Here is a 23918-nt window from a genome sequence, read left to right as displayed (position 1 = left end):
CAAACAAACAAAAATCTTCAATTTAACTCCTTTCATCTTGGATTCTACAACTATTGGTCAGTTTCATTGATTAAAAGGTAAAAGGACTTGAACAGAAGATGTTTAAGATCTCTTTAATTTCTGGAATTCTACTGATTTAAAATTGATATACTAAGAAAAAGTATATTTTTGTTAACTTTTGTTAAAAAGAGTCAAGATATCCTAAAACAAAACTGATATACTTGAAACTGTTTCTGAATTATCGAAAGTTATTTCCAGAAATATACTCTAGTCATTTCTGAGGAGCTTTGTGTCTCAAATAACAGCTCTTTTATATGTAAGATTTTTAGCAAATACCCAGCAGTATTGATGCTGAAGCCCTAGATAGAACTTAGTTCTGAAATGCACATTTGACACTCAAATCTCCCTACAATCTTTCTGCCATTCAGGGATCAAACCTACATTTTCATGTCTCCTGTAATCTAGAATACATTTTCTCCCAAAATGACTCATTTTGATTGTGGATGGATGGATGGATAGATAGATAGATAGATAGATAGATAGATAGATAGATAATATATGTATACACATACACACAAACATATATAATTTCTTTGTATTATATGTTATGAAAAAACAGATATGAAATTATGGTGTAATGTTTATACTGTTCTCAGATTACTTTCTTGGAAGTGGTTAACTATTTCTAATAACTACATGAACAATGGGAAATATTTAAATTAAACTTCTGGAACCTTTGATGTTTCATGTAATGTGTGTAAAACAATTCTTATCTTGAAGATCTATAGTTGAGATGAATATGGATAGTACATGTACAGTCTAAATCATTGTGCCTATGATATAATTTACAAGATATTTTTAATTCCTTTAAGCAGCCTATCCCAGGAGGGAATTAGATGTACATGAGGATATTAAGAGGAAATCTTTGAAAGAAAACTCATGAAAGGATAAAGGGAAGGATGGAACACACAGTTCTTTCCCCATGTACATTACAGGTTGAAGGAAGGATGATTGGCTATAACCATCTGAGACAGAATTGTACTGAGAGGAGAGAAATTCCAGAGATCCTCAAGCCAACATTGTCTTTCATAGGAATTTCCATACTTCATAGGACTGAGCCTTTCTTACTATCTTTGCCATGCTCAATAATTGACTCTGGGTAACTTGTGGAAAGCATGGCTTTGTTGCCCCCATGATGAAAGGATTTGGCAACATAGCAGCTGCTGGTTTTGGTTAATTATCATCCCTGCAGGTGAAGATCTGCGAGACAGTTTTTATGGTTGCTATAATTCTTGACCTTTTTTAGTATAGACCTACTTCTGTGCACAGGAACAGATTCTATTATCATGTTGGCTTCTCTCCCTGAGAATTCAGCAGATGCAGGTTACTGGATGAAGAAAAGTAGCTTCTTTTGATCTCAACACCTCATGTGGTCCTTGTCCTCTCTTCTCCACTATCCATTCCAAATTTTTCTCACCCATAAAACTGGGAGATGATGGTTTTGTCCTGCTTGGTGATTTGAATAAATACCTTAATTCTTGGTGGTTTCACACATATCTACCTATCTCATTGCCTTCTGCTGCTCAGTAGCAATTACCCTTACCATCATGGTGACTCTTCCTCTCTAGTAATCCACAAAAGTAATCCATAACTATTAGCTCAGTGGAATTTTTCTTAAAAAGGGGAATAGAGTACAACATAGATTTAACACATTATTGCAAAGTAAAGAATGACTACACACATTTTAGAGCTTGGCTCCAACTTTAGCTGTGCCTTAAAAGATCATTCCAGCCCTCTGCAGTTCTCATTATTTCTGGATGATGACCTTTATGTAGTGGTATACTGGAATCAACCTGTACAAGATAATAACATTTTAGAACATTTCTAACTGGATAAGATTGTATTGGTAGCTTTTGTTGGCATGGAAAAGATGTGTATACCACATAAATGTGTAAATATTACAAATGTATCTCCGATGAGAGTCAGCTGTTAAATATTTACCAGCACATCATGAAGTGTGTGATACTCTCACACATCCAAGACTGTGAACAGAATAGTCTGGTTGAGTGATAAGCTGTATTGAATATCATGTTTGTGGATCAAGACTTCCAGAGCTCCCAGTGATGGCTGAAGCTCTATTGGTGTAATAAGCAAGCAAACATCATATTCTGGGAAAAATATAACTGAGAAGATGAACCCATTAATGTTAACATGATTGAAGGAATCCAACATAGTCAACTTGCCACCAAAATAATATTGCCATGTTGGTGGCTCAGTGTTAGGATTTGAGGTTTGAAAGAAGACACAGCCTTCTTTAAACTGTATTCAGACAATTTCTTTACATTTTAGTGTCAAGAAAATTTGCAGTTGCTATTAGTATTGCAGATATAGTACATCTGAACTTGATTAAAAATTATAGTTGCCTTTTTCTTTTTCCCTTCTTTTCTTTGTTGATCTCAACAACATATATTAGCAAAGATGATAGTAATCACTGAGGTTATGATTCATTTGGCTACATACTATAAATTGTATGTTAAAATAAATAGCCTAAAAATTATACATTAGTAGATTTTCAACATTTCACAAACTACCAGAATACTGATGTCTTTCATTTCTCTCCAAAACAATAAAACAAAAATAAAATGAAAAAAAAAATATTAAGAAATTTTTAATATAAGATTTTAAGTTATAGTTCTAAATTTATTTTAAAAATCAGTTCTGAAGGTTAATTTAAATTTAAATTTATATTTATATATATACTGAGGTCAAGTTCTAAGTTAACTTGGAGACAGGATATTTATATTTCTAAACCTAAATTTACCTGAAAACAGAATTGATTAAGTAATAGATTTTGGAAATAACTTCACAAATCATATAATTTATGTCCATTTTATACCTAAAATGTCCAGAATACCTAAGTGGTTAGCATGTAAAGGAAAGATATTTATATAGCCCAAGATTCTAGAGGCTAAAATATCCAAACAATATGGTGCCAAGTCCTCTGGTGATGGGCCCCAGGTGCAACACAGTAGAGGAAAGAGAAATGCTTACAAGCAGAGGAAGCCAAGCACAAGGAAGGGCTTTGCTTTTTAACAATCTTCTCTAGAGAAAACTAACCCAGTCGTGTTGGGACTGTGTTAATCACTTTTAAAGGTCAAGCCATCATGAAATAATCATCTTCCACTAGGTCCAACCTCTTAAGGATTCACCACCTTTTAATATTTTCTATTCGGCAGATGATCTTTATTTAAACCATAGAACTTACTAAGTTATTTTAAAACTAATGAATTTAATTTGATTAATTCATTTTGAGTCACATATAAAGACTAGTTGCTCCAGAGAGGAAAGACAATTTTCTTTTTTATTTTAATAGGGGAATTTGGTAATTTGCCAAGGCGTTCTTAAATTTGCAATCCTCCTGCGTATAGTTTCCCAGTAGTTGGGATTATAGGTATGTGCTACTGTGCCCTAGTAGAGCTAAAGAAAAACATAGAAGTAATTAATAGTAGCATTGGGAAAATACCATAATCTGAAAAATTTATATTTTAAATAAATTTTCAGTGAAGAAAAAATATTTTATAATCAAAACTGTAATAAGACTTATTATATTGGTACATATATGCTATTAAAGAGAATAACTATTCTATCTGCAATGGGGAGTCTTATAATAAGCAAACTAATGAATAAGTGAACTTCCATTAATATGTGAGGGCAAATGGCCATTTTATTCTTTTAATATTTATTTTATCACAATTGAGAATAAATGTTTTCTCAAAATTCATTTAGCATTTTGTATATATATATGCTAATATATTTACAATATATATATATATATATATATATATATATATATATATAGTAAGTGTTTAATCAGTATCTCACTTTTCTTTATTATTTGATCTCCCAATATGTATCAGCTTTAGTGTACTACATATATTATAGTAGTAGTTGAAATAATTTTTTCTGTGGTTTGCTTTTTAATTGATTATATTGTTTTTGAGTTAAGTAAGTTAACTAAGGTGGTAAGTAGTTTTTTTTGGTCATTTGTCTGTATTTATCCATCTATTTCTGTGAATATTTATTTTCAAAGTACTTTTTATTTCTCAGTTTGCACTTAACTATTGGTACTTCTTAGGAAGCTTTTCCTAGGGAGATGTAAACTACACCAAATTCAAGCTGTGACCAAGTGCTGATGACCCTCACATTTATATTATCGGCCCAAATGTCTCCTGTGCTCTAGCCAGATTCCTGTAAATTGCCATCTGGGTGTTCCCCATTCACCTCCGATCAAAGAAATCTCAAATTATACTTGACAACATTTTCTCTCTCCATAAATTTGCTCACCTCAAGTTAACAGAAATAACTGTTCAATGTGATGGGCTTGAACTTGTGTGATCTCTGCTATCCTCTCCCCTCTACTCTTGGGTCATTAGTGTCTCTTAAATCTACCATTTCATCTTTTTTCCATCTGCCACTGTCTTTGTTCAAATGTCAATTTCTCTCATAGAGAAACTTATTTCTTTCCAATCCTTGAAAATGATCTTTCTAAAGTTCCTGTGCTAATTTTAACTTCTATTTTCATTTATCAAATCTAATCTAAATATTTTGTGTGTGGAAAAATATAATTAAATTTGTTAATGATATATTCTTAATAGGATTTTGAGAATTATATCCATTAATATTGATTTTTGGTATCATTCAAATATTATCATTTTCATAATTGAATAAAAATTGTGTTGTTAATGTGCAGCAGCACGAACAAAACTCTTCTGGAGTTAAGATATGTTGATGGCAGCAGGAACATTACAAATGTTTTTGGTAAAAACAGTCTCACAATTAGACTGCTAATCATACCTCTGGTTGCATTGAAAACCAGTGATGTTTATAATGCCTGTGCTACTAGACAGCTTTCCAAACTCCTGACAGAAACAAGTAGATGAAAAAAAAAAAGTCAGACCTTGACATTATTAAATGATACATGAAACAGTTATGCTAATTTAACCTTTGACTTATCCATCATTTACTACCCCAAATCTCTTTTGAAGTAAAATTTTCATTCAATTACTTGAAAAATGTGAGTCTGCACATATTTTTTCATTAAAAAGACATTAATTTTTCTGAGAAATCACTAGAAAATTGAATCTCTATTAGATTTCAGAAGGCAAGAGTAAATAAAACATGCATATATTTTTATGTCAATTAATTTTACAAAACAACCTTCACCAAGATTTTAGGTTAAAATGATAACTGCTTGTTTTATTTATAATAAGTGAAGAAAGACTATCTTTTTTTATACTATGATGTTGTTTTATTTTGCAGCAAATGAAAATAATTGTGGGTTTATAAAATAAAATAGTGATGGTTTGTTATTACTGAAGCTGAAAGAATGAATGAGAATGAAAGTAGGAATTTTCTCAATTTATTCTGTTATATTATGCTGTTGAGGACTGGTTCTGTTTTGCTTTATACAGGTGATTAAAGCAGTAGAGGAAGGCTACCGTCTGCCAAGCCCCATGGATTGTCCTGCTGCTCTCTATCAATTAATGCTGGATTGCTGGCAGAAAGACCGGAATAGCAGGCCCAAGTTTGATGAAATAGTCAACATGTTGGACAAGCTGATTCGCAACCCAAGTAGTCTGAAAACTCTGGTTAATGCTTCAAGCAGGTAAAAACCAGACCTGAGCAATTTCGCTGAATGTATCTCATTCAGAAAGATGCCACAAATATTTCACCAATTAAATCATACTTACATACATGTTAATCTATGAATTTGTAAGACACTGATATATTTGAATATAGCTTTTTGTCTTATAATGAAGGAAATATGTGATAATACTTAAAAGCATTGTTACCCAATATAATAGTTAATGTTCCTGTTTCAGGAAAAAAAAAAAAGCAAACTGCATAATATTATGAAGATAACTGAATTCAGGTAGCATTAAAAAGATAACACTCAAGTGGTGTGTTTTTATATGTTTTTGGAGGATAGGTGTAGATTGAGGAATGAAGAAAGGTCATTTAAACCCTTATATATTTTATATGTTAAACCATAAATGTCTAACCAAAATTACACTTTGATTTCTTTAGAATACATTTTAGCATCTGTCATTAAATATAAGTAGGTTTAGTGTTCTTATTTTATGCATACTGAAAACTTGTATGCCATTTTGCTCAGATTTTGTTATATAGGATTATTTGGTTAATCATTTAGTGGGCAGTTTGAGCAAGATTTAAAGCTGACAAATAAGTAATCTTGTGAAGAAAATTTGTGTGAGCAAATATTTATACTTCTACTTTTCTGAATGGCAGCATAAATGCATTTAATAGTCTTGCACACTTGTAAATTGTTTCTCTTTATCTAAAAAACTGTCATTTTATTCTAATATATATCAGTTTGATTCTAAACTGGAAAATTTTCCAGGTTGTTGTTTTCACTATGATTGAAGCAGTTGTCTGTTTTGACAAGAAATAATATTATGCAAATAACTGAATTGTTTGCCTGTTAGTGTGAACTAAATGAGAAACAATTTGTGGATCAAGTTACATAAGTTCTATGATTCTAACATAGCATTTGCTTACTAGACTAAAGGTCATTTTAAATATAAATGAGGAAGAATTGTCAAAATCTGTTAAGGCATCATTGACTTCCTGAGGTAACAAATGCAGAATGAATCTTCATAGAAATTTTTTTTCTGTATGTTGTTCTCTAATGTCTAATCTTAAATCTCCAATTGTCATGTAAAATATTAAGCCTTTTCCTATTCTGCTTATTTGAATTATGTTGTCACACATATGGACATAGGAGACGAAATAATAAAATAAATTCTTAATGTTCTAAATTATATTAAATCGCTTGGCCATCATCATTGAGCTTGAGAATAGTTTAAAATTTTTAAGAATTTACACATTTTCTTCTTAATACATGGAATTTGGCTTTCTAGGTTTTGTTTGAGCAGGTTTAGCTTTCACACTATACTGTCCTTTGTGCAGTCATCTGCAAATCCTAAGTCTTAAAGTCATTAGTTCCTGGTTCACTATGGCTTTTTCCTTCCCTACTCATGTCACAAGATTTGGTGGTTTCAATAAGATGATTTTCCAACATCTTTTAGTTTCTTGGAATTATTTCTTTCCGTTATTTTGTGTTCTAACTTACTAAGACTCTCTTTTCTATTATCATATTGTAGGTCTTATTTTTACCAGAAATTGAAACTCTTGCATTTCATCTTCAAAGTCATACTTTCCAACTATTTTCTCCTAAATTTCTATCTCAGACAATATTTGGAACCATTGCATAATATTTAAGAATTACTGAAACTTATTCATTTAATCATTCAACAAATACACACCATTCTGTCCGTGTCATACTGTTGGCTAAGTGCTGATTATACAGCATTAGGTAAATAGACCTAGATATGTGCTTTTATGCTACCAACACACAGTTGGAGGAGAGAGATATTGAACAAAATAAAAGTTGCAAAAATAGTTGTGTTCAGTTTTGGAGTAGAAAGTGAGAATAGAAGTCAAAAAGATAACTTGGAGGCATTAGTGATTGTGCAAGTGAGATATATGTGTTGTGTTTGTCAGTTTCTCATGATTGTGAAACAAATACATGACAAGAACAACTTATAGGAGAGATTTATTTTGGCTCATAGTTTCAGAAGTTTCAATCCAAAAGAAGAAACATCCTGGTGGAAGGGAATGGCAGAGGGAAATAGCTCAGCTCATTGTCACTAGGAAGAAAAGAAAAGGAAGAGGATAGGGGACAAGATGGTTCTCTTGGGCATGCTCCCCACCACAGTGATCTATTACTTCCAACTAGAAGCCACCTTTTCTACAGTTTCCACCTCCTACCAGTAGTCCACCAAATCATTAATCTATCAAATGCATTAATCCACTGAAGACATTAGAGCCCTCATCATTGAATCCCTTTCTGAAAGTCCCACCTCTGGACATTGCTGCATTGGAGAGTAAGTCTTCAACACTTGGGGGACAAAACTATAATAGGTATCGTAAGGTAGTGAGGAAAGAGAAGTAGTCAGATATCAGTGTATTCAAGGTAGAATGGAGAGTATGTGCATATTCTGTGGATTTATTGCAAGGAGAGTGAAGACAAGGTACACTATTGTATGATTATATTGAGGATCTTGAGTGTAGGAGATGTGTGTGGAACGCGATGAGGACTGCAGTATCAGACATGCTGGCATGATGTTCCTATGAGAAATGTGAAACCTAGTCTGGAGATAAAAACAAACAAACAAACAGAAAAACAGATGACATTTGAAGCCATGACAGTGAGTAAAATTGACTAGAGTACAGTGAAGTTATAACTCAATTAGTGAAGATATAGGGATAAGTTCTGACTCTCCAAATTTTAAAGTCAGCCAAAGAGAAAGTCAAAGTCAAAGGAGATTGATGAGTAGGTAGGAACACAAAATCGTCCCCCCCTCAAAAAAAGGAGAGAATATTAATTCAAAACAATGTTGAGATAGAGTGGATTTCAGGAGAATGATAGTAATGGTGATGGTTGTTTATTTCATACAGGTCAGTCATTTTATAGATTAAAAGTGTTCATTCATTTTGACAAAATAAAGATTATTGCTCACCTTAACCCAATCAAGAATTGGGTTTTGTAGAAACCATGCTCAAGTGGATTGAAATGTAAATTGAATGTGAGATAAGTGCAAATACTATAAGCACAAAGACAGATATTTGTGTTCTGTATCCTATGGTTGCAGTATAATTAGGTCATCTCTAATTTATGAGCATTTAAATTATTTTTTACTTTCAGGTACCTTTTGGATGCATTTCTAGAAATCATCATTGATATCTCATTTTTATTATTACCAAAGTTTGCAGATTTGTTTAGCTAAAAGCAAATAATGGTTGGATTGGTTATTTTCAATTTTTATATGTTTTTGAATTAATTTATTTTCTAAGTTCTGATACTTACTCTAGGTGAAATAACAAGCACACTAATATATGAACAGAAAATAAAAAATAAATGGCTTCAGAACTTCCTGAAATATTAACTTAAATAAGCATGGGTTTTTTTAAGTACTCAGTGGACTGAGTTTATATTGTCATGTACTTTGAACCATTTGCTTTCATGTTAGCATTTGTATATTTTCCCTGTAAATATATTTATAACCTCAGTAAATTTTGTTAAAAAAAGCATTAAAGTGTTCTTTTAATATTTATGTTTTATGTGTTTTAGAGTATCTAATTTGTTGGCAGAACATGGCCCTCTAGGATCTGGGGCCTATAGATCAGTAGGTGAATGGCTAGAAGCAATCAAGATGGGCCGGTATACAGAGATTTTCATGGAAAATGGATACAGTTCAATGGACGCTGTGGCTCAGGTGACCTTGGAGTGAGTAATTTTTTTTCTGATAATTTTTATGTAATTTCTGGGGCAAGAAAATTTGTTCAGAAACCAATCTGGATGAGAACAAGGGAAATCAGTTAACCCCTGTCCATGTGTGGCAGTTTTCAAAGAAGCCTCATCTTTTTTAGCCTGTATTGTTAACAACTGCATGGTTAATGCTTTTTGTGACCAGTATCTTTGTGTTTTTTTTTTTTTTTTTTTTTGCTTCAAACAAATAGCATTTGAATATTTGAATAATTGGAATAAGAGCTCCATTGCAAAGTACTGGTATTTTGTGTTGTGGAAAAAGATGTTTTCTTGACAAGTTTTTATACTGGTACCTATGTTATATGAATGTAAATACAAAACAAAACAAACTGTAAGCACAATTGGTGTGGCTAATCCTACATAACAACAAAACATATTCCTAAATTTCAGTTCTCTACGATGAATATCCAGGTAACAACAGCTTAATCAAAGCCTCCTTGGCAGGAATCTCATTTAAAGTCTAAGTGGTGCATCTTATATTCTTACAATCCAAGAATATCCTAGATCCTGCCTTCAATTTGTTATTTGGTACAATCTCAGTGGAACCAATTGTGCCCTTTTCTGTTTGCACGTTTAAGATAAAGCTTATCAAATCTTATTAAATAAAAATCACTAGAGTTAAATATAAAGTTATTTAAGGTTGTAAGTTGTTTGTATTTTATTATATATTCTGTATGTGTAATTATTTTAGCCTACTTGTTATTTGTGAAAATTAACTGTTATTATGGTGGTTCCATCTAGACTACATTACCATTAATGATAACTTACATCAAATTACCTGCAAACTCAAAAGTTAAAATATTGTTGTAAGGATTAGAAAATGTTAAAATACTCTAAACCACTAAATCACTGTCTTGATATCATTACTTCCCAAAATAGGACCATTGAAGATTTCTCTTCCCATCTCTGCTGTTCTGCCACTCTTTAATTCATTAAATTCACTGCTCATCCCCACAAAAGGTAACAGGGTACCATCATTTATCACTAATTAATGTCACATTCTCAGCATTCCCTAACTTCATACCGAGAATTAAACTGACCTAAATTGCAACCACTCAGCACTCAGCTTGCTTTCCTGACTCATTTAGTACCATCTTCACTGTCACCGCCAGACCATGCCTACTTGATGACATGTATGCTTTGCCCATTATTCCTTTGGACATGTGTGCTATATTTAAAATAGTATACAGAAAAAATTATTGATTATTTAAAACTATTTTTACATGATTGCTATTTAATTTTTCAGTAAAAATGGTCATTTTAATTTATTAAAGTCATTTGTCATTTTATATTAAAATGATACTGTAGGTATTTCTTCTACCCAATGTCGGATTACTTATAAATATATAATAAAATTATTTGCATTAAACAATGTCTCTTTTTTATTGAGATAGCATATATTATATGTATACACACACATATATATATTTATGTATATATAATTTAATCTACCTAGTTTTTATTTCTTTATTGACTGAACTGTTGTAATCAGAATGATTTTGCACTAATTACTTGTGTTGTATTTCTTTGGGGCCTCCAAATACTATAAATATGCTGAGTATGTATGCATTATAGTTTCACTTTTCTTACTCTTTGCTATTTATTTTCCTGTGTACTCTTCATATCACCAAAACTCTCTTCATTGTGTATGTCTTCTTTCTCAAGTCTTAACAACCTCTTCTATCTTCTTATAATGGTTCTTCTCTAGCTTGTAGTTTCTTGCTATACAGCCTCATTCAGATATTTTTGCCTTTTAATTTATTTTCTCTGACCAAAAGGGGAAGGTAAAACTAGGAGATTTAGTATATTTCCAGTCCAGCCAATGTTGGTCTTCTGATGTCCACTGCTTTAAATTCCCGGGGCCCATAATCATTAACATATTCCTTACTAGGAATTAGGCATACAAATCCTAATGCCAGTAAAATTGACTTCTTAGAGAATCCAGCAACAATAAATATATATTCTCTTCTTTACTGTGCTTTTGAATCCACAGTTTTCCAAATAAGTAAGAAGATATTTATCAAGACACTATGTTAAATAACATACAAAATGAGGAGTAATCAGTTATTTGTTCAGTTAAGAATTTATTAAAAAAAAAGATAATCTGTGTAATTTCTCTTGCTCAACAAAAAAATAAAAATAAAAATACCTAGTAAAAAAACTAATTATTAACAGCAGAGGAAAAAAGGATTATCAACAAAAATGCAGGACAACCTGATAATGATTTTTCATACCAAAATATGTAAATATTAATTTATGAAGTCCATATAATGCTATAATAAAATAATAAAATGTTATATCTAGAGTTATTGTCATGGCCTGATAGATGAAAGAATACATCCATAGCTCTTGTCAATGTTTAGAAAAATATTTAAATCAACTTTAAATAAAGCAAATGCTCAAACTGCCATGTATAACACATTTGTTGCAATTGTTGACAACAAATTTGTTTTCATAGTTGATTTAGAACAAGAAGAGTTAAAACACAGTTTTTCAGAACCACATGCTTTGGTAAAAGTGTACTTCATGAAGTTTTAGTTTTATTTCTTTATGGACTGTTTGCCAGTACATGCATATATGTATGAATGAAGAAAAATGAAGAATTTGGGGATTTGGGAGTCATTGCATGTTCCATGAAATAACTTTCAACCTTAGACGTTTCTGTGTGTTAGTCTCTCTGACTATACCATGTTAATCAGTGTACAGTTTTCATATTTGAATAACTGTTGTGCGGTAATGACAAAAGCTGTACTATCATATATAAGTGCACTGAGTTGTTGTTGACAGGGAATTGTAAGCCTGAGGCAAGTTTCAAATTGAATCCAAAGATCTGAATTAAAGACAAAGTCACAGCTGCTTTTTTGACTTCTTGTCAGGCCAGTACTGTCAACTTTTTGTTATTCAGAAAATGAGCAAAACCCAATGAATTCAAATATTATACCAATTGTATACAAGCTAAAGGCATTCAATGTTAGTACCAGTTCATAAAATTGAGTTTTAAAATATTAAAATAGACATTTTCCAAATTTAGAGCCAAAATGTGTGCAGGTTAATTCAATTAGATTTATTAAATTATCAGTAAAGTCAAAATGCATAAGTTAGTATGTAAAATATATATGTATAGGAGGATTCCATATCTTTGGTGTTCTATGTAGTTAAGGCAAAAATCCAAGTCTAGCCCTTACCATGTATTACCTAATGAAAATGTTAATAGGCCATGATTAAATCTCCTTTTGCCAAATATAAATATACCAACCTTGTACAGTAGCTACACAAATGATTATAAGGATTATTTTTTAAAAATATACCAAAAAATGGAACTGTATGACAAAACCACAAAAGAAGCTAAAAACATTGAATTTTAGTGAATGTTCATTAATCTCTCTTCTCCCTTCTCCTATCAAGCCAATGTTGATGAGTTTAAATTCTAGTAATATAGCTACCAGGTATGTATGTATAGCAGAAAGGAGAAAAATGAGCAAAGAAAGGAAACATCCACAAATGGATTAATTTTACCCTGAATAATCAAGAGTTGGCTTAAATATTAGCTAGACACCTCTTATAATAATTTATTTTTTCTTCTACTAGTTTGTAATCATGATATCATAAAACAGTGTTTTTGCATTGTTTAAAGTCATGAAAAAAATGTTTAAAAAGATGATGAATTGTAATCCTAACAGTGTAATTTTATTTTACTTGCAGCTCTTCTAAAACTAATCATGTGTTGGCAATAAAATACAAACTATTTTATATAAAAACACTATTCTTAACATATGTAAATAGGATTATCATCATTGGAATTGGCATTGGATATTACTTAAGATTATGTATGGTCATTATGAAATTAATAGAATATATTTATATCTTTATTAATTTTTATGTTGTGCTGAGGATCAAACCTGTTTAAAAGGGAGACACACTAAAAATTACCTAACTATAAAACTATCTTACATAGAAAAACAAAATGAGAAAAATGGTGTATCATGCACCATTTCCAAATATTTCTTTCAAAAGCCATTGTATATATGGCAGGAACATAATCACTATATATAAATATTTTTTCTCAAATTTCTGTCATTATTACTGATAATCTGATCATTTAATACATGTATTAGATATAAAATGGAAATTGTTGGAAGTAATAAAGAGTGTGAGACAAACCACTTACAATACTTCAATAATGCATTTATCAGTATTAGAATAAGGACATTTAACTTGTGCTGTAGACAGTTTCTAATGTCATTTCAATTCTCAAAGGAAGTATCATTAAAAACATGATTGAAGGGGTTTCTAAAGAAACTACTTAGAATACTTATTGAGAATAAGTAAACTTGAATAAAAAAAATCTTATATTTACATTTCACTGAAAATCATATTATATGGAGATATATATATATATATATATATATATATATATATATGCACATTACCTCAAAATCATGCTATTTTTGTCCTTTAATTTGATATTTTCAATGACAAAGTCTACTGGGCAACGTGACGCATGCCTGTAATCCTGGCAGCTAGAGCAACTGAGGCAGGAGGATCACCAGTTCAAAGCCAGCTCAGCAAAAGTGAGGTGGTAAGCAACTCAGTGAGACCCTGTCTCTAGATAAAATACAAAATACGGCTGGGGATGTGGCTCAGTGGTCAAATATCCCTGAGATCAATACCAGGTACCCCCTCCAAATGACAAGCCTGTTAAGAAAAACAATAACATCCCATTAAAGACACACATTATTTAAGGCAATATGCAAAATGCAGTTTGATATTTTCATAACTCCACTTCTCCTTTGAGGAGAGGGGAATGAAAGGAACTGCAAAGGAGGGAGAAAGAGGCAAAGGGAAGAGAGAGAATGAATTTTAGTGGTCTGACCATCCATATGCAACTGAGAGAAGCATCAAACAATAAATTGATCTGAAAATAAACTTTTATGCTTGGTTCACTGGAAAGATTGAAATGATTTTAACTTAAACCCTAATATCTAAAATAAGCAAATTTTACTTTCCCTTAAACACAAATTCTATACCATATTTATTAATCAAATTCCATTCCTCAAAACATTTACTCTTTAGCATTATTTCTTGGAAAAATTTATAGTCTTTGTGTGGTCAAGTCATTTCCAGAGAAAGAAGTCATATTTACAAGTTAAAGCAGTGAATACAAAAATAAGTCAAACTACAGATTTGATGTCATTCTGACCAAACAACCAGGAGTTGGAATATGGAACATATACATACAAACTCCTTTCAAATTAAAGTTTTGTTATTGTATATGAAATGTCCATGATGTTTGAGTTGGAAAAATCTATGAATTACTTTTTCAAGTCACTAAGAACTGTAATTGTTATTCTCAAAATATTATTTCTAATAATTAGTATAATAATTATGAATTATATAATTTAATGATATGCATATGTGTATTTAAATATATATTTATACTTCCCAGATTGGATTCAGAAATATAAATTAGTATGGGATAGAACATATATTTTAAAACATCAATTCTAGTCCTAATTAAATTTTTTTGCAGAACTTGATGGTTTTTAGGTTATGAAATTTAAATTTTGTTCTTTTTCTCCTGACTTTGATCTGCACTGTACTAGTGAACACCTATGAATAGCTACATGTATACAATTTTTCATGATTCATGCAACATGTGGAGATATAATATTAATTAGCCCATAATGGAAACTGTCATGAAACACAGATCCACTTACTATAGTCTCATCAAAGAAGTTTGTGCTTGGTTTCCTTCTTTAGATATCTTCTTTCTTATGGAATTTTCAATATTTGATGATATATGTACAAATTTCTGGTTTTACAAATGAATAAATTGGTGCATTGTAGTTTGACATGGCTTTGCTCAAAATCATATTTAAGAACAATGAAAAATTAAGAGTATGGATTTTGTGATCAGGTAACTGGTTTTGGTTCTATTCTTGCTACTTACAGACTGTGCCATGTAGCCAAATGACTTAAATTCTCTAAGAATGTGTTAGCTAATCCATAAATGGAAATTTTAAAAATAATCTATATCTTAGGTTTTAATATTTTACTAGCAAAGAAGGAGATGTGTATTAAGTGCTATTATATTTATGTTTAGTGATACAATTCTCAACCAGGGGAGATTTTGCCACTCAGAACAGTTGTCAATGTCTGAAGGCATTTTCTTTCTTTTAACAACAAGGAAGGATTGGTGGTGGTACAGTGCTGCTTTTATCTAATGGGTTGAGCTGGGTTGCTGCTGAATATCCCATGTCATACAGAACAGCCCCCAATAACACAGAAGTGTCCAGCTCATGATGTTAATAGGAGCAAACATGACAAATTTTGTTAAGTTGAAAAGAGACAAGATTAAATTCAAGTTTTTTTTTTTTAATTCTTAGTTTATCATTACCTATTATAGTCAATTTCATCACTATACTAACAATAGTTATTTTGCTTCAAAGTAATATTTATTGACTTCTAAGTTTTGCTGATGATTCTCTTCCATGACACATCTATCATTATTATTTAATATTGTGATTTGGCATCTTATAACTGTAATAATATCTAAATTTAATATCCATATTTTAATAATAAATATATCTTCATCATAAGTATCAATAGCATTTAAAATTATTTTTTGGTTACTTGTCATTTCCTAAAACCTTCACAGGAAATCAAGAAACTATAAAGGGAAAAAAGAAAAGATATTATTTCAGTAAGCAATTCTTTGCAATATCAATATAAATGGAGTAAATTTAATTTTTATTCTCTGATAATTAAGAAAATCTTTTCAGTTCATTTGAAACAATTTAATTGTACCTATAATAATCCTGATTGTCTTCTACCTATTACATTCTAAAAAAATCTGGAATGAATACATTTACTGAATGCAAAGATACTTCATTTTTAGCCTAATCTTTTCCAAAAAGCAATTTTATAACATGCCAAACAACTTTTTTCATTTAGCATTTTAAATTATTGATGCTCATTTTTTCTATACTTAATGCATATTATTTTCCAACTAAACCTGAATCATAACATTTGTCAAATACACACTTTATGAGAAGAGCATTCTTGAGTTTCTATGAAATAACATTGAAAAATCATAGGTGCATGGGTGCAGGAAGCTCCATAATATGCCTGACTAGTTTAGAAATCTAAACATTTGTAATCTTCTTTGAATAATGTGCTTGTTTAAAAAAAAACACATGAAAAGTATCTTGTTTGAAGGACTTTTTGAAAGTGTGTAATCTTCAGCTCTAAATTCCAGTAAAGTTTAAGTGTTATTTGATAAAGGCGAAAAGCTCTGGTATTTTGAGTTCAAAGCAAAAATTAACATAAAATATTGTTATAAGAGCAATGTATTGATGATTATTCCCTAAGGATACCTGTTATACATAATTATGTTATAGAATTATTCATTTAAACCATTCAGTCTTCAACCACTTGACTGTAAAATTTTAAATAAATATTTTGTGCTCCATGAAAATAAATGCACGTTACAGGTTCACAATTTTAAAACTGTTCAATGAAATAGAACCTTTCAAGTTCAATACTTATTGGTAAGATGTGAAAATGTGTTTGTTCACCACTCTGTGTCATTAAAATCATTCTGTTTACCAAGAGGGGCGAATATGTTTTGTATAATTGCCTGTTATAAATACTTCATTGTCTGCAAAAAGATTTTTTAGAGGTACAATTTCAGAGACTACCTTTGATATTTGGATCCTGAATGTCTAAATTGGGACTGAAATTAACTAGTTTCTGCAAGAAGTTTGCCCCAGCGTGAAATTTTGAGGTGTGCTACAAATTGAACCAATACATACATCCAATGTGTGCTTTCTTCATGCAGGGATTTGAGACGGCTTGGAGTGACTCTTGTCGGTCACCAGAAGAAGATCATGAACAGCCTTCAAGAAATGAAGGTGCAGCTGGTGAACGGAATGGTGCCATTGTAACTTCTGCTAATGTCACTTCTTCCAGTGAATGATTCTGCACTTTGTAAACAGCCCTGAGATTTATTTTAACAAAAAAAGGGGAAAAAGGGAAAACAGTGATTTCTAAACTTTAGGAGAGCTATGTCTCATCCACAGAATTTGTAATCAGTGTTTTACTAAAATCTCCATATCTTCCTCTCAGTTTCTTCATTTTTCATGAAGCAACAATGAACTTCAGAAAATAAGAACAAAAATACTCTCTTATGTTACCTAAAAATCCTCACCACTACTTCTACAAAATTTTTACATGAAAATACAAATATATAGCACCTTCACAGACTAAATTAAGGCAGCCCCTTTCAAAACTTCCAGGGATCTACTTGAAAGGAAAAGTCTTATAGCCATTTGTGGGCTAAGAAAAGCTGCAGTTTACTGAAGTTTACTTCAAGTCTTAATTGTCTACATAAGTGTATTGAAGAGCAATATGATTAGATTATTTCTTAATACATATCTTCTTTTGTAATTTTAAAATGCTATTTACATGGTATTAAGTTATAGAAACTAGTTTATAAACACATTGCTTGATCAAGGAAAAGTACAATACAGGGTGTGTATTTATTTTTCTGTGTTATAAAATTTACTTTTAGTTGCTCTTCTAGAGACTATTAGGTAATAAATGTGTATATATTGTATATTTTGCAATTATCTGAAAACTGATTTAAGTTGGAATTGTGTGGGTATGCTTGCATATGTGTGCATTATCATTCTGCTTGCATTTTAATAGTGTCTCAATTTTAGCAACATATAAGGACAAGTGTTCCAGAGTGTATTACAAATAAGAAAAATAGGGAAGCAGTAAAACAAAATTTAACACAAGCTGGTGTCTCTTTTTCCCTCATGTGTCCAAAAGCTACTAATCTCTTTATTCACTAACAGGAAATGTCTATAAGATTAAATCCCCTTTGGCTTTTTAAAAACACTTTGTGATATCTGTGACAATGCTGTTCTTCTCGCCATTAATCTTGCACCCCTGTAAGAAATTTCACCTTTCTGATTCCCAGAAAATATCTTGTCAAGCAAAGTTGACACCAAAGGGCAAATTTTCAGCAGGATGTAGAAGGATTTAACTGTGCTGGCTTCTGTTAATGTTGTTAAATCCAGGCACATAGCACTAAGCATCACCCTTAAGTGTTAATCCTTTGCAACCATTTCCATTGTGCTTCATTTCTAGACATTTTGATACTAACAAAGCAATGAAATGATGAAAAATACACATTTTTCCTTCAGAATTTTCTTTATTTCAAGTTTTTTTGTTGATGAATGTTTATTAATTTGGTAATTTCACTTTGCATTCAGTTACTGGACATTGAAATTATTTTGAGGAACCAACCTGAAGTATTATTTAATTGTACTTATTAGGGAATATAAGTCATATCTTCTGAAGGTTTCATAAATATACTTGGTGAAGAAGGATAAATAAACCATGGTAAAAATTACATAATTTATTAGAAAGCATACAAAACTGAGCTCCTTATATGAACAAAAGTTCTGTATTATTGCACATTATTAAAATCATGTAATGGCACGTGATCATTCAAGGAGCAGAGTACTTGAATTAGATATCACTTACTCATGATTCTCAATTGTAATAGTAAGTATGTCAGAGTATCCTTGGAGTGGTGGAATCCATAGGACATGTACTTGTGTTAGATTAATTGTACTCTCTTTTTCCTAAGCACCTGTTTTACTTGAATGATGATTTATATAAGAATAAACTTGTGGGGAATAACTTCTTTCTATCCTGCCCACCCTTTACTTAAGCTGTAATGTAACATTTTGTCAAAGCACAAGAAAAAGCCAAAAGAGCAACAAAAAAGAAGGGAGAGAGAAATGGTCTAAATACTTTTCAAATTACGCATTGAGTTCCATCTCTGTAGAGTACCATGGCTCCATATAAACTATGCTGTAATTTTGCTCTATTAGGTTAGTGAAATTTCCAGAGAAAGTTGAGAAAATTAATATTGTTTTGATAGAGTCACAAGTAAACAGACATTACTGTTACTAAAGATGCATTTGTTCAATACAGGGAAATGTTGAATCTAAATCCTTTTATACAAAATAATTGAAGATTGTGTTTCAGTACACTGAATTTTCTAAAGTATGGAAATCTAAGTGATAAAGTATCAATTGAGAAACTTCAAAGTAGGAAAAGACTTAGGAATTGAAAAAGAAAGCTGTTATACGTTTGTAGAACAGGTGGACAAGTCAATATTGTTTGGACATAAAATTGTTTCCAAAATTGTTTTCCAACTTTGTATTTTCAGAGCCAATTGGGATTTTTTGGGTGGTGTATATTTAAGTGACTAGAAGTTACAATGTAAATTTACACATTTTCACAAAGAAAGAATATATATTAATTTGGATTGAGTTGATTTTCCTCCTTTGCAATATTGGTGTTCATTTCAGAAGACGATTCTAATTGAAAATTATATAGCCCCATATAGCTTTCATCCATATCTCAAGTTGGTTGAGAATTTTTTTAATGTTGATAAGATTTTTAGAACAGATAGAGATTTTCAAATAAGATGTACTCTGCCCTCCAAAATAGGAAAGAATACTTTTCTAAAATATGTGTTCATCACTGGATATGTCACCAATTGGAAAGAGCCAATCTCATCTATACCTGTGAGAAATAGAATGAGGAGAACATGCCAATTTTCTGAAATACAGTGAGGCTGTAACCCAGGGCAAGATTTGAAAATCTCAATTGTATAATTTTTATTCTATTGAGTATTCATTTTGTCACCCATCAGTTTACCAAAAATAAAGCATAGATTAGATAATTTTAGCATATACAATAGATTTGCCAAATAATATGCAATTTTACTGTAGCAATATCTTTAGGGCATCGTCTTTCTCAGTGTTAGACTTTGAAAAACAGGTATGTCCAGAAAGTTATTTTCACTTTACTGATACCTGTTGAAGTCACTCAATTACTACTTTTATCAATCATAATTTGTTGCTAATCTTGCCATTTGCTCACATGTAATATGACACATAATTAGTTCCTCTTTTTGAAATGTATTAATTGTAAGTAAAAATGTAAAGATATTCATTGTCCCATTTTTAAAAATGTTAATGTGCATGACCTTTTATTTCATATATTTTATTCACCAACTCAGTGTTCTGAAATTTTAGGATCACTGTAAAATTATATCCCAGGTTAGGAGTGTAGCTCAGTAGTAGAGTGCTTTGCCTAGCATGTGCAAGGTCCTGGGTTTTATTCCCAATACTGAAAAAAATTTGTATCCCAATATTTCATATAAACCTATGTGTAATCAGCATCATTTTAGAGTTGCCTAAACAACACAAAACATTTGTAATTCTGTTTTAGAAAGAGTTTTAACCAGTGTGCAATGATGAAGGCACTATTTCATATCTCACGTTTAAAATACAACATTATTAACGCCAGTTGAGCACTAATGCATTTGCATGACCTGCATTTAATTTCTATGTGAAAGTAAAATATTTTGAAACATGGTACTTTCTCCCATTTGAAGTTGGTTCTCAGAAGCACAAGTATAGATATTTACCTTTGGAAGCTTTTGTGGCTGTAATGGATAGCAAACACTATTGAGTCAGGTGTTAGAAATTTACCAGATGTGTAATGTTGCATAGTAAAATAAGGTTCTTTTCTCATTTTGTTTGTTCTAAAAATAAGAAAAAAGAAGAAAGCTAATTGTGATAGTAAACTGTCTTTGTTTATGTCCTTCCAGATGTTTAACTCAAAGTAAATACAAAGTAGGTACAATATGGTGGTGATGACAGCAGCGACGATGATGATGAATAAACAGAATCAAATGCTAGCTTTATTTGAAACTGAATAACTAGAATAAGTCATCATTATTTTCAACTGTAACACAGCTGGTTACATTGAATATTTTCTCTCTATTATGCTGTTAATTATATAGTAATGTATCAAAAAAGAAATAGATAAGAATTTTTTTCATTTCTTGTTCATTTATGAAAAAGTCTTTTCACATATAAATGACTGAACGTTCTTGTTTAGAATGACCATGTAATTATTGCTTTGAAGACACCAATTCATTTTTTAAAAAATCTGTTTATAATAATCAGAAACAAATGTTGCTTTTTCTTCAAAATGTTAATAGAAATAATTGAAGGTGGCCAAAATATATCATGTTATTCCTGCTGGGGGCTTTATTATCTGAAGTTTGAGTGGTCAACATATTTGTGAATCTTTAGACTGCTGTAGTTTTGCGATTAATTATGTAAAAGTGTATAAATTCCACTTATAATAGTCTGAGAATAAACTTAGACTCAGTCATTTGTTGATATGTTATCTTAGTTTCAGGCAGGTGAGAGCAGCTGCATAGCATATTTTATCCTCTGATAGGCATCAAGATATCTGAAGTCCCTGTCTCAGAGTTAATTCAAAGAAGGATTAGCATTTCTGTATTTCTTTTCCCATTTGAAGCTCTATGTGCTTTTGGTTTGTGTACATGTTTTTGTAGTGTAAGATATGAAATTTTATATTTTTTCAGAAAATAAAAAAACCCTTTGAATACAGTTAAATCAGACTGTCATGCTTGACCCTCTCCCAATACTTTAAATTTACAATCTTTGTATAATGATTTCAGTTAGTTCTAATAAAAATGTTTGAATATCTTATGCTATATATTTAAAAGGCCACCAGGATTCGTTTTTTACAAAGAGATTTTCACGAATGTTTGCATTTGAATTATTTTTTGAAAGTAGAAATTGATTGAGATTATGGAACATGAACTTTCTATGTCAACTCCCAATTAAAAGTTATTTGTGACAGTACAGTACAATATTAACTTGGAAAAAAAAAACAGCTGTGTGCAGTATCTACAAAGAAGAGCTTTTATTGACCAGTGTCAGCCTCTGTCCTTCTCATCACTATGCAGCTGCTATGTTATAGAAAGAGGAGTTGCTTACCCAAGGAAGAGGTATTATTAAGTACAAACCCTCCTTGCTTCTTGTAAGTATTATATCATACAAGTCTCTTTTTATAAAAAGCATAGCAAAAAATCTGCTGCACTCAAGGAAATGAATCACACTTTCAGTCTTTGCATCTGCATCTTAATAAAGTGATATCACTGTGCCCATGAAAATAATCCATAATTCCTTTGCCTGTGCATAAAACTCAGTGTAGTAAGAATAGCATTTAATCTTTTAGTGAATAGTCTGATACAAATATTTCAGAGTACTTTGTTACCAAGTAGAATATTCTTGCTTCTGTTTTGCTACAGAAGTAAAGATTGTATAAAAAAAGAAAATTTTCCCCAATCCTGTATTTACTCTTGACCAGATAGGAGGATAGGGTGGCAAAGAAAAATTAAAATTTAATGAAAATGCACCGTTCTGTATTCAAATTTTTCATTCTTACCTTTGAAAATATGAATATTATTGCTTCCTTTTACTGATGTTGAAACAGGAGCTCAAAGATGGTAAGAAGTTGCCCAAGACCTGACTACTCTTCAAAGGTAGAATGAAACCCATGTTATTTCATACCAAACACATGAAAATTATACCACATTACTCAGACTCCGCATTGTTAATCATGCTATTGAAACAACAGAATAATTTATAGCACCTTTTAAATTAAATGACACAAAAACTGAAAAGCATTGAGAAAAAATAGCTACACGTTTTCATGAAGCAAAGTGAAAATCTTGCATTAAAAACCAGAATCTGACTGATCACAGTCTAACATGTTTAGTTTTGAGGATAAGTCAGACTTTGGTAATCAAAAACAATTTATCTGATTTGTTATTGTACCACTGAGTAGCATCCCAAAGTAATTCATTTTTTCTTGGATAGGTCATGGTTTTTTGCAACAACTACAAAATGATTGCATAGATTTGCAATTTTCTACAAGCTCAGGAAGTCGGAAAAAAAAAAAAGGTTACTTATTTCTAGCTATAGTATCAGAATGTCAAGTGTCTGGGCAATTTGCTACCTAGTTGTTGTTAAACCCAAAGTAAAATAAATAAGTTATTAGCGGATTAAAAATAATAAACTATATAAAGCTGTCAGAAATGCTGAATTATAAATTTATTTCAGAGCAAGAGTTATTTGTTCTTTAATCTTCCCTATTTTTTAAAAAAAAACTGTTTAGGAAAAAAATCAAATTTACTATGATGATACTCAATTTGAAGTTTCTATCTATTTTCAAGTTACAGACAGTAAGAATTAATTGAGAATTGAACGTAATTTTATGATATTGGATTTCTAAACAAAACTATTTTTTTATTTATTAGCTTTTTGTTACTATTTTATTGTAATAAAATTTTACACCAAATCCCAAGTAAAAGATGTCACTCTATAATAAGTGATGAAGATATTTTTAATTAATTATTTTTATATATGTGACAAATTTCTTTCATGAAATAAAATTCATTCATTGTCAATAAATTATTTTAATTATCAATCATTACTAAGTCAAAGATGTTTTAACAAGAGTTTCAAGTTTAGCCTAGTCCTAATGCTTTTCTCAGTTATCTATCTGACAATTAGAAATATAGCTGTGTTTT

At 30.8% G+C, this 23918-nt stretch overlaps 1 protein-coding gene across 10 annotated transcripts in view; it reads left to right on the top strand.

The window, feature by feature from the left end:
- Nucleotides 1-23501, top strand: part of Epha5 (EPH receptor A5) — a 341095-nt gene extending 317594 nt beyond the window's left edge. For 6 of the 10 annotated variants that reach the window (XM_058574024.1, XM_058574023.1, XM_046428770.2 and 3 more), the window contains 3 exons: nt 5472-5665; nt 9215-9370; nt 17253-23501. In XM_058574024.1, the coding sequence (XP_058430007.1) occupies nt 5472-5665; nt 9215-9370; nt 17253-17358 (456 nt within the window). In that variant the 3' untranslated portion in view covers nt 17359-23501. Of the gene's footprint in view, nt 1-5471; nt 5666-9214; nt 9589-17252 lie in introns of those variants that run through there. The other 4 variants (XM_046428769.2, XM_046428771.2, XM_058574029.1 and 1 more) reach the window with 2 other exon arrangements.
- The last annotated feature ends 417 nt before the right edge of the window (nt 23502-23918 follow it).

Source organism: Marmota monax, unplaced genomic scaffold, assembly GCF_021218885.2.
Source record: "Marmota monax isolate L192 unplaced genomic scaffold, Marmota_monax_Labrador192_F-V1.1 WCK01_AAM20220418_F8-fsc00132, whole genome shotgun sequence".
Classification (NCBI taxonomy): Eukaryota; Metazoa; Chordata; class Mammalia; order Rodentia; family Sciuridae; genus Marmota; species Marmota monax.
Note: the sequence above shows the minus strand (reverse complement) of the source record. Positions and strands in the feature narration are given on the sequence as shown.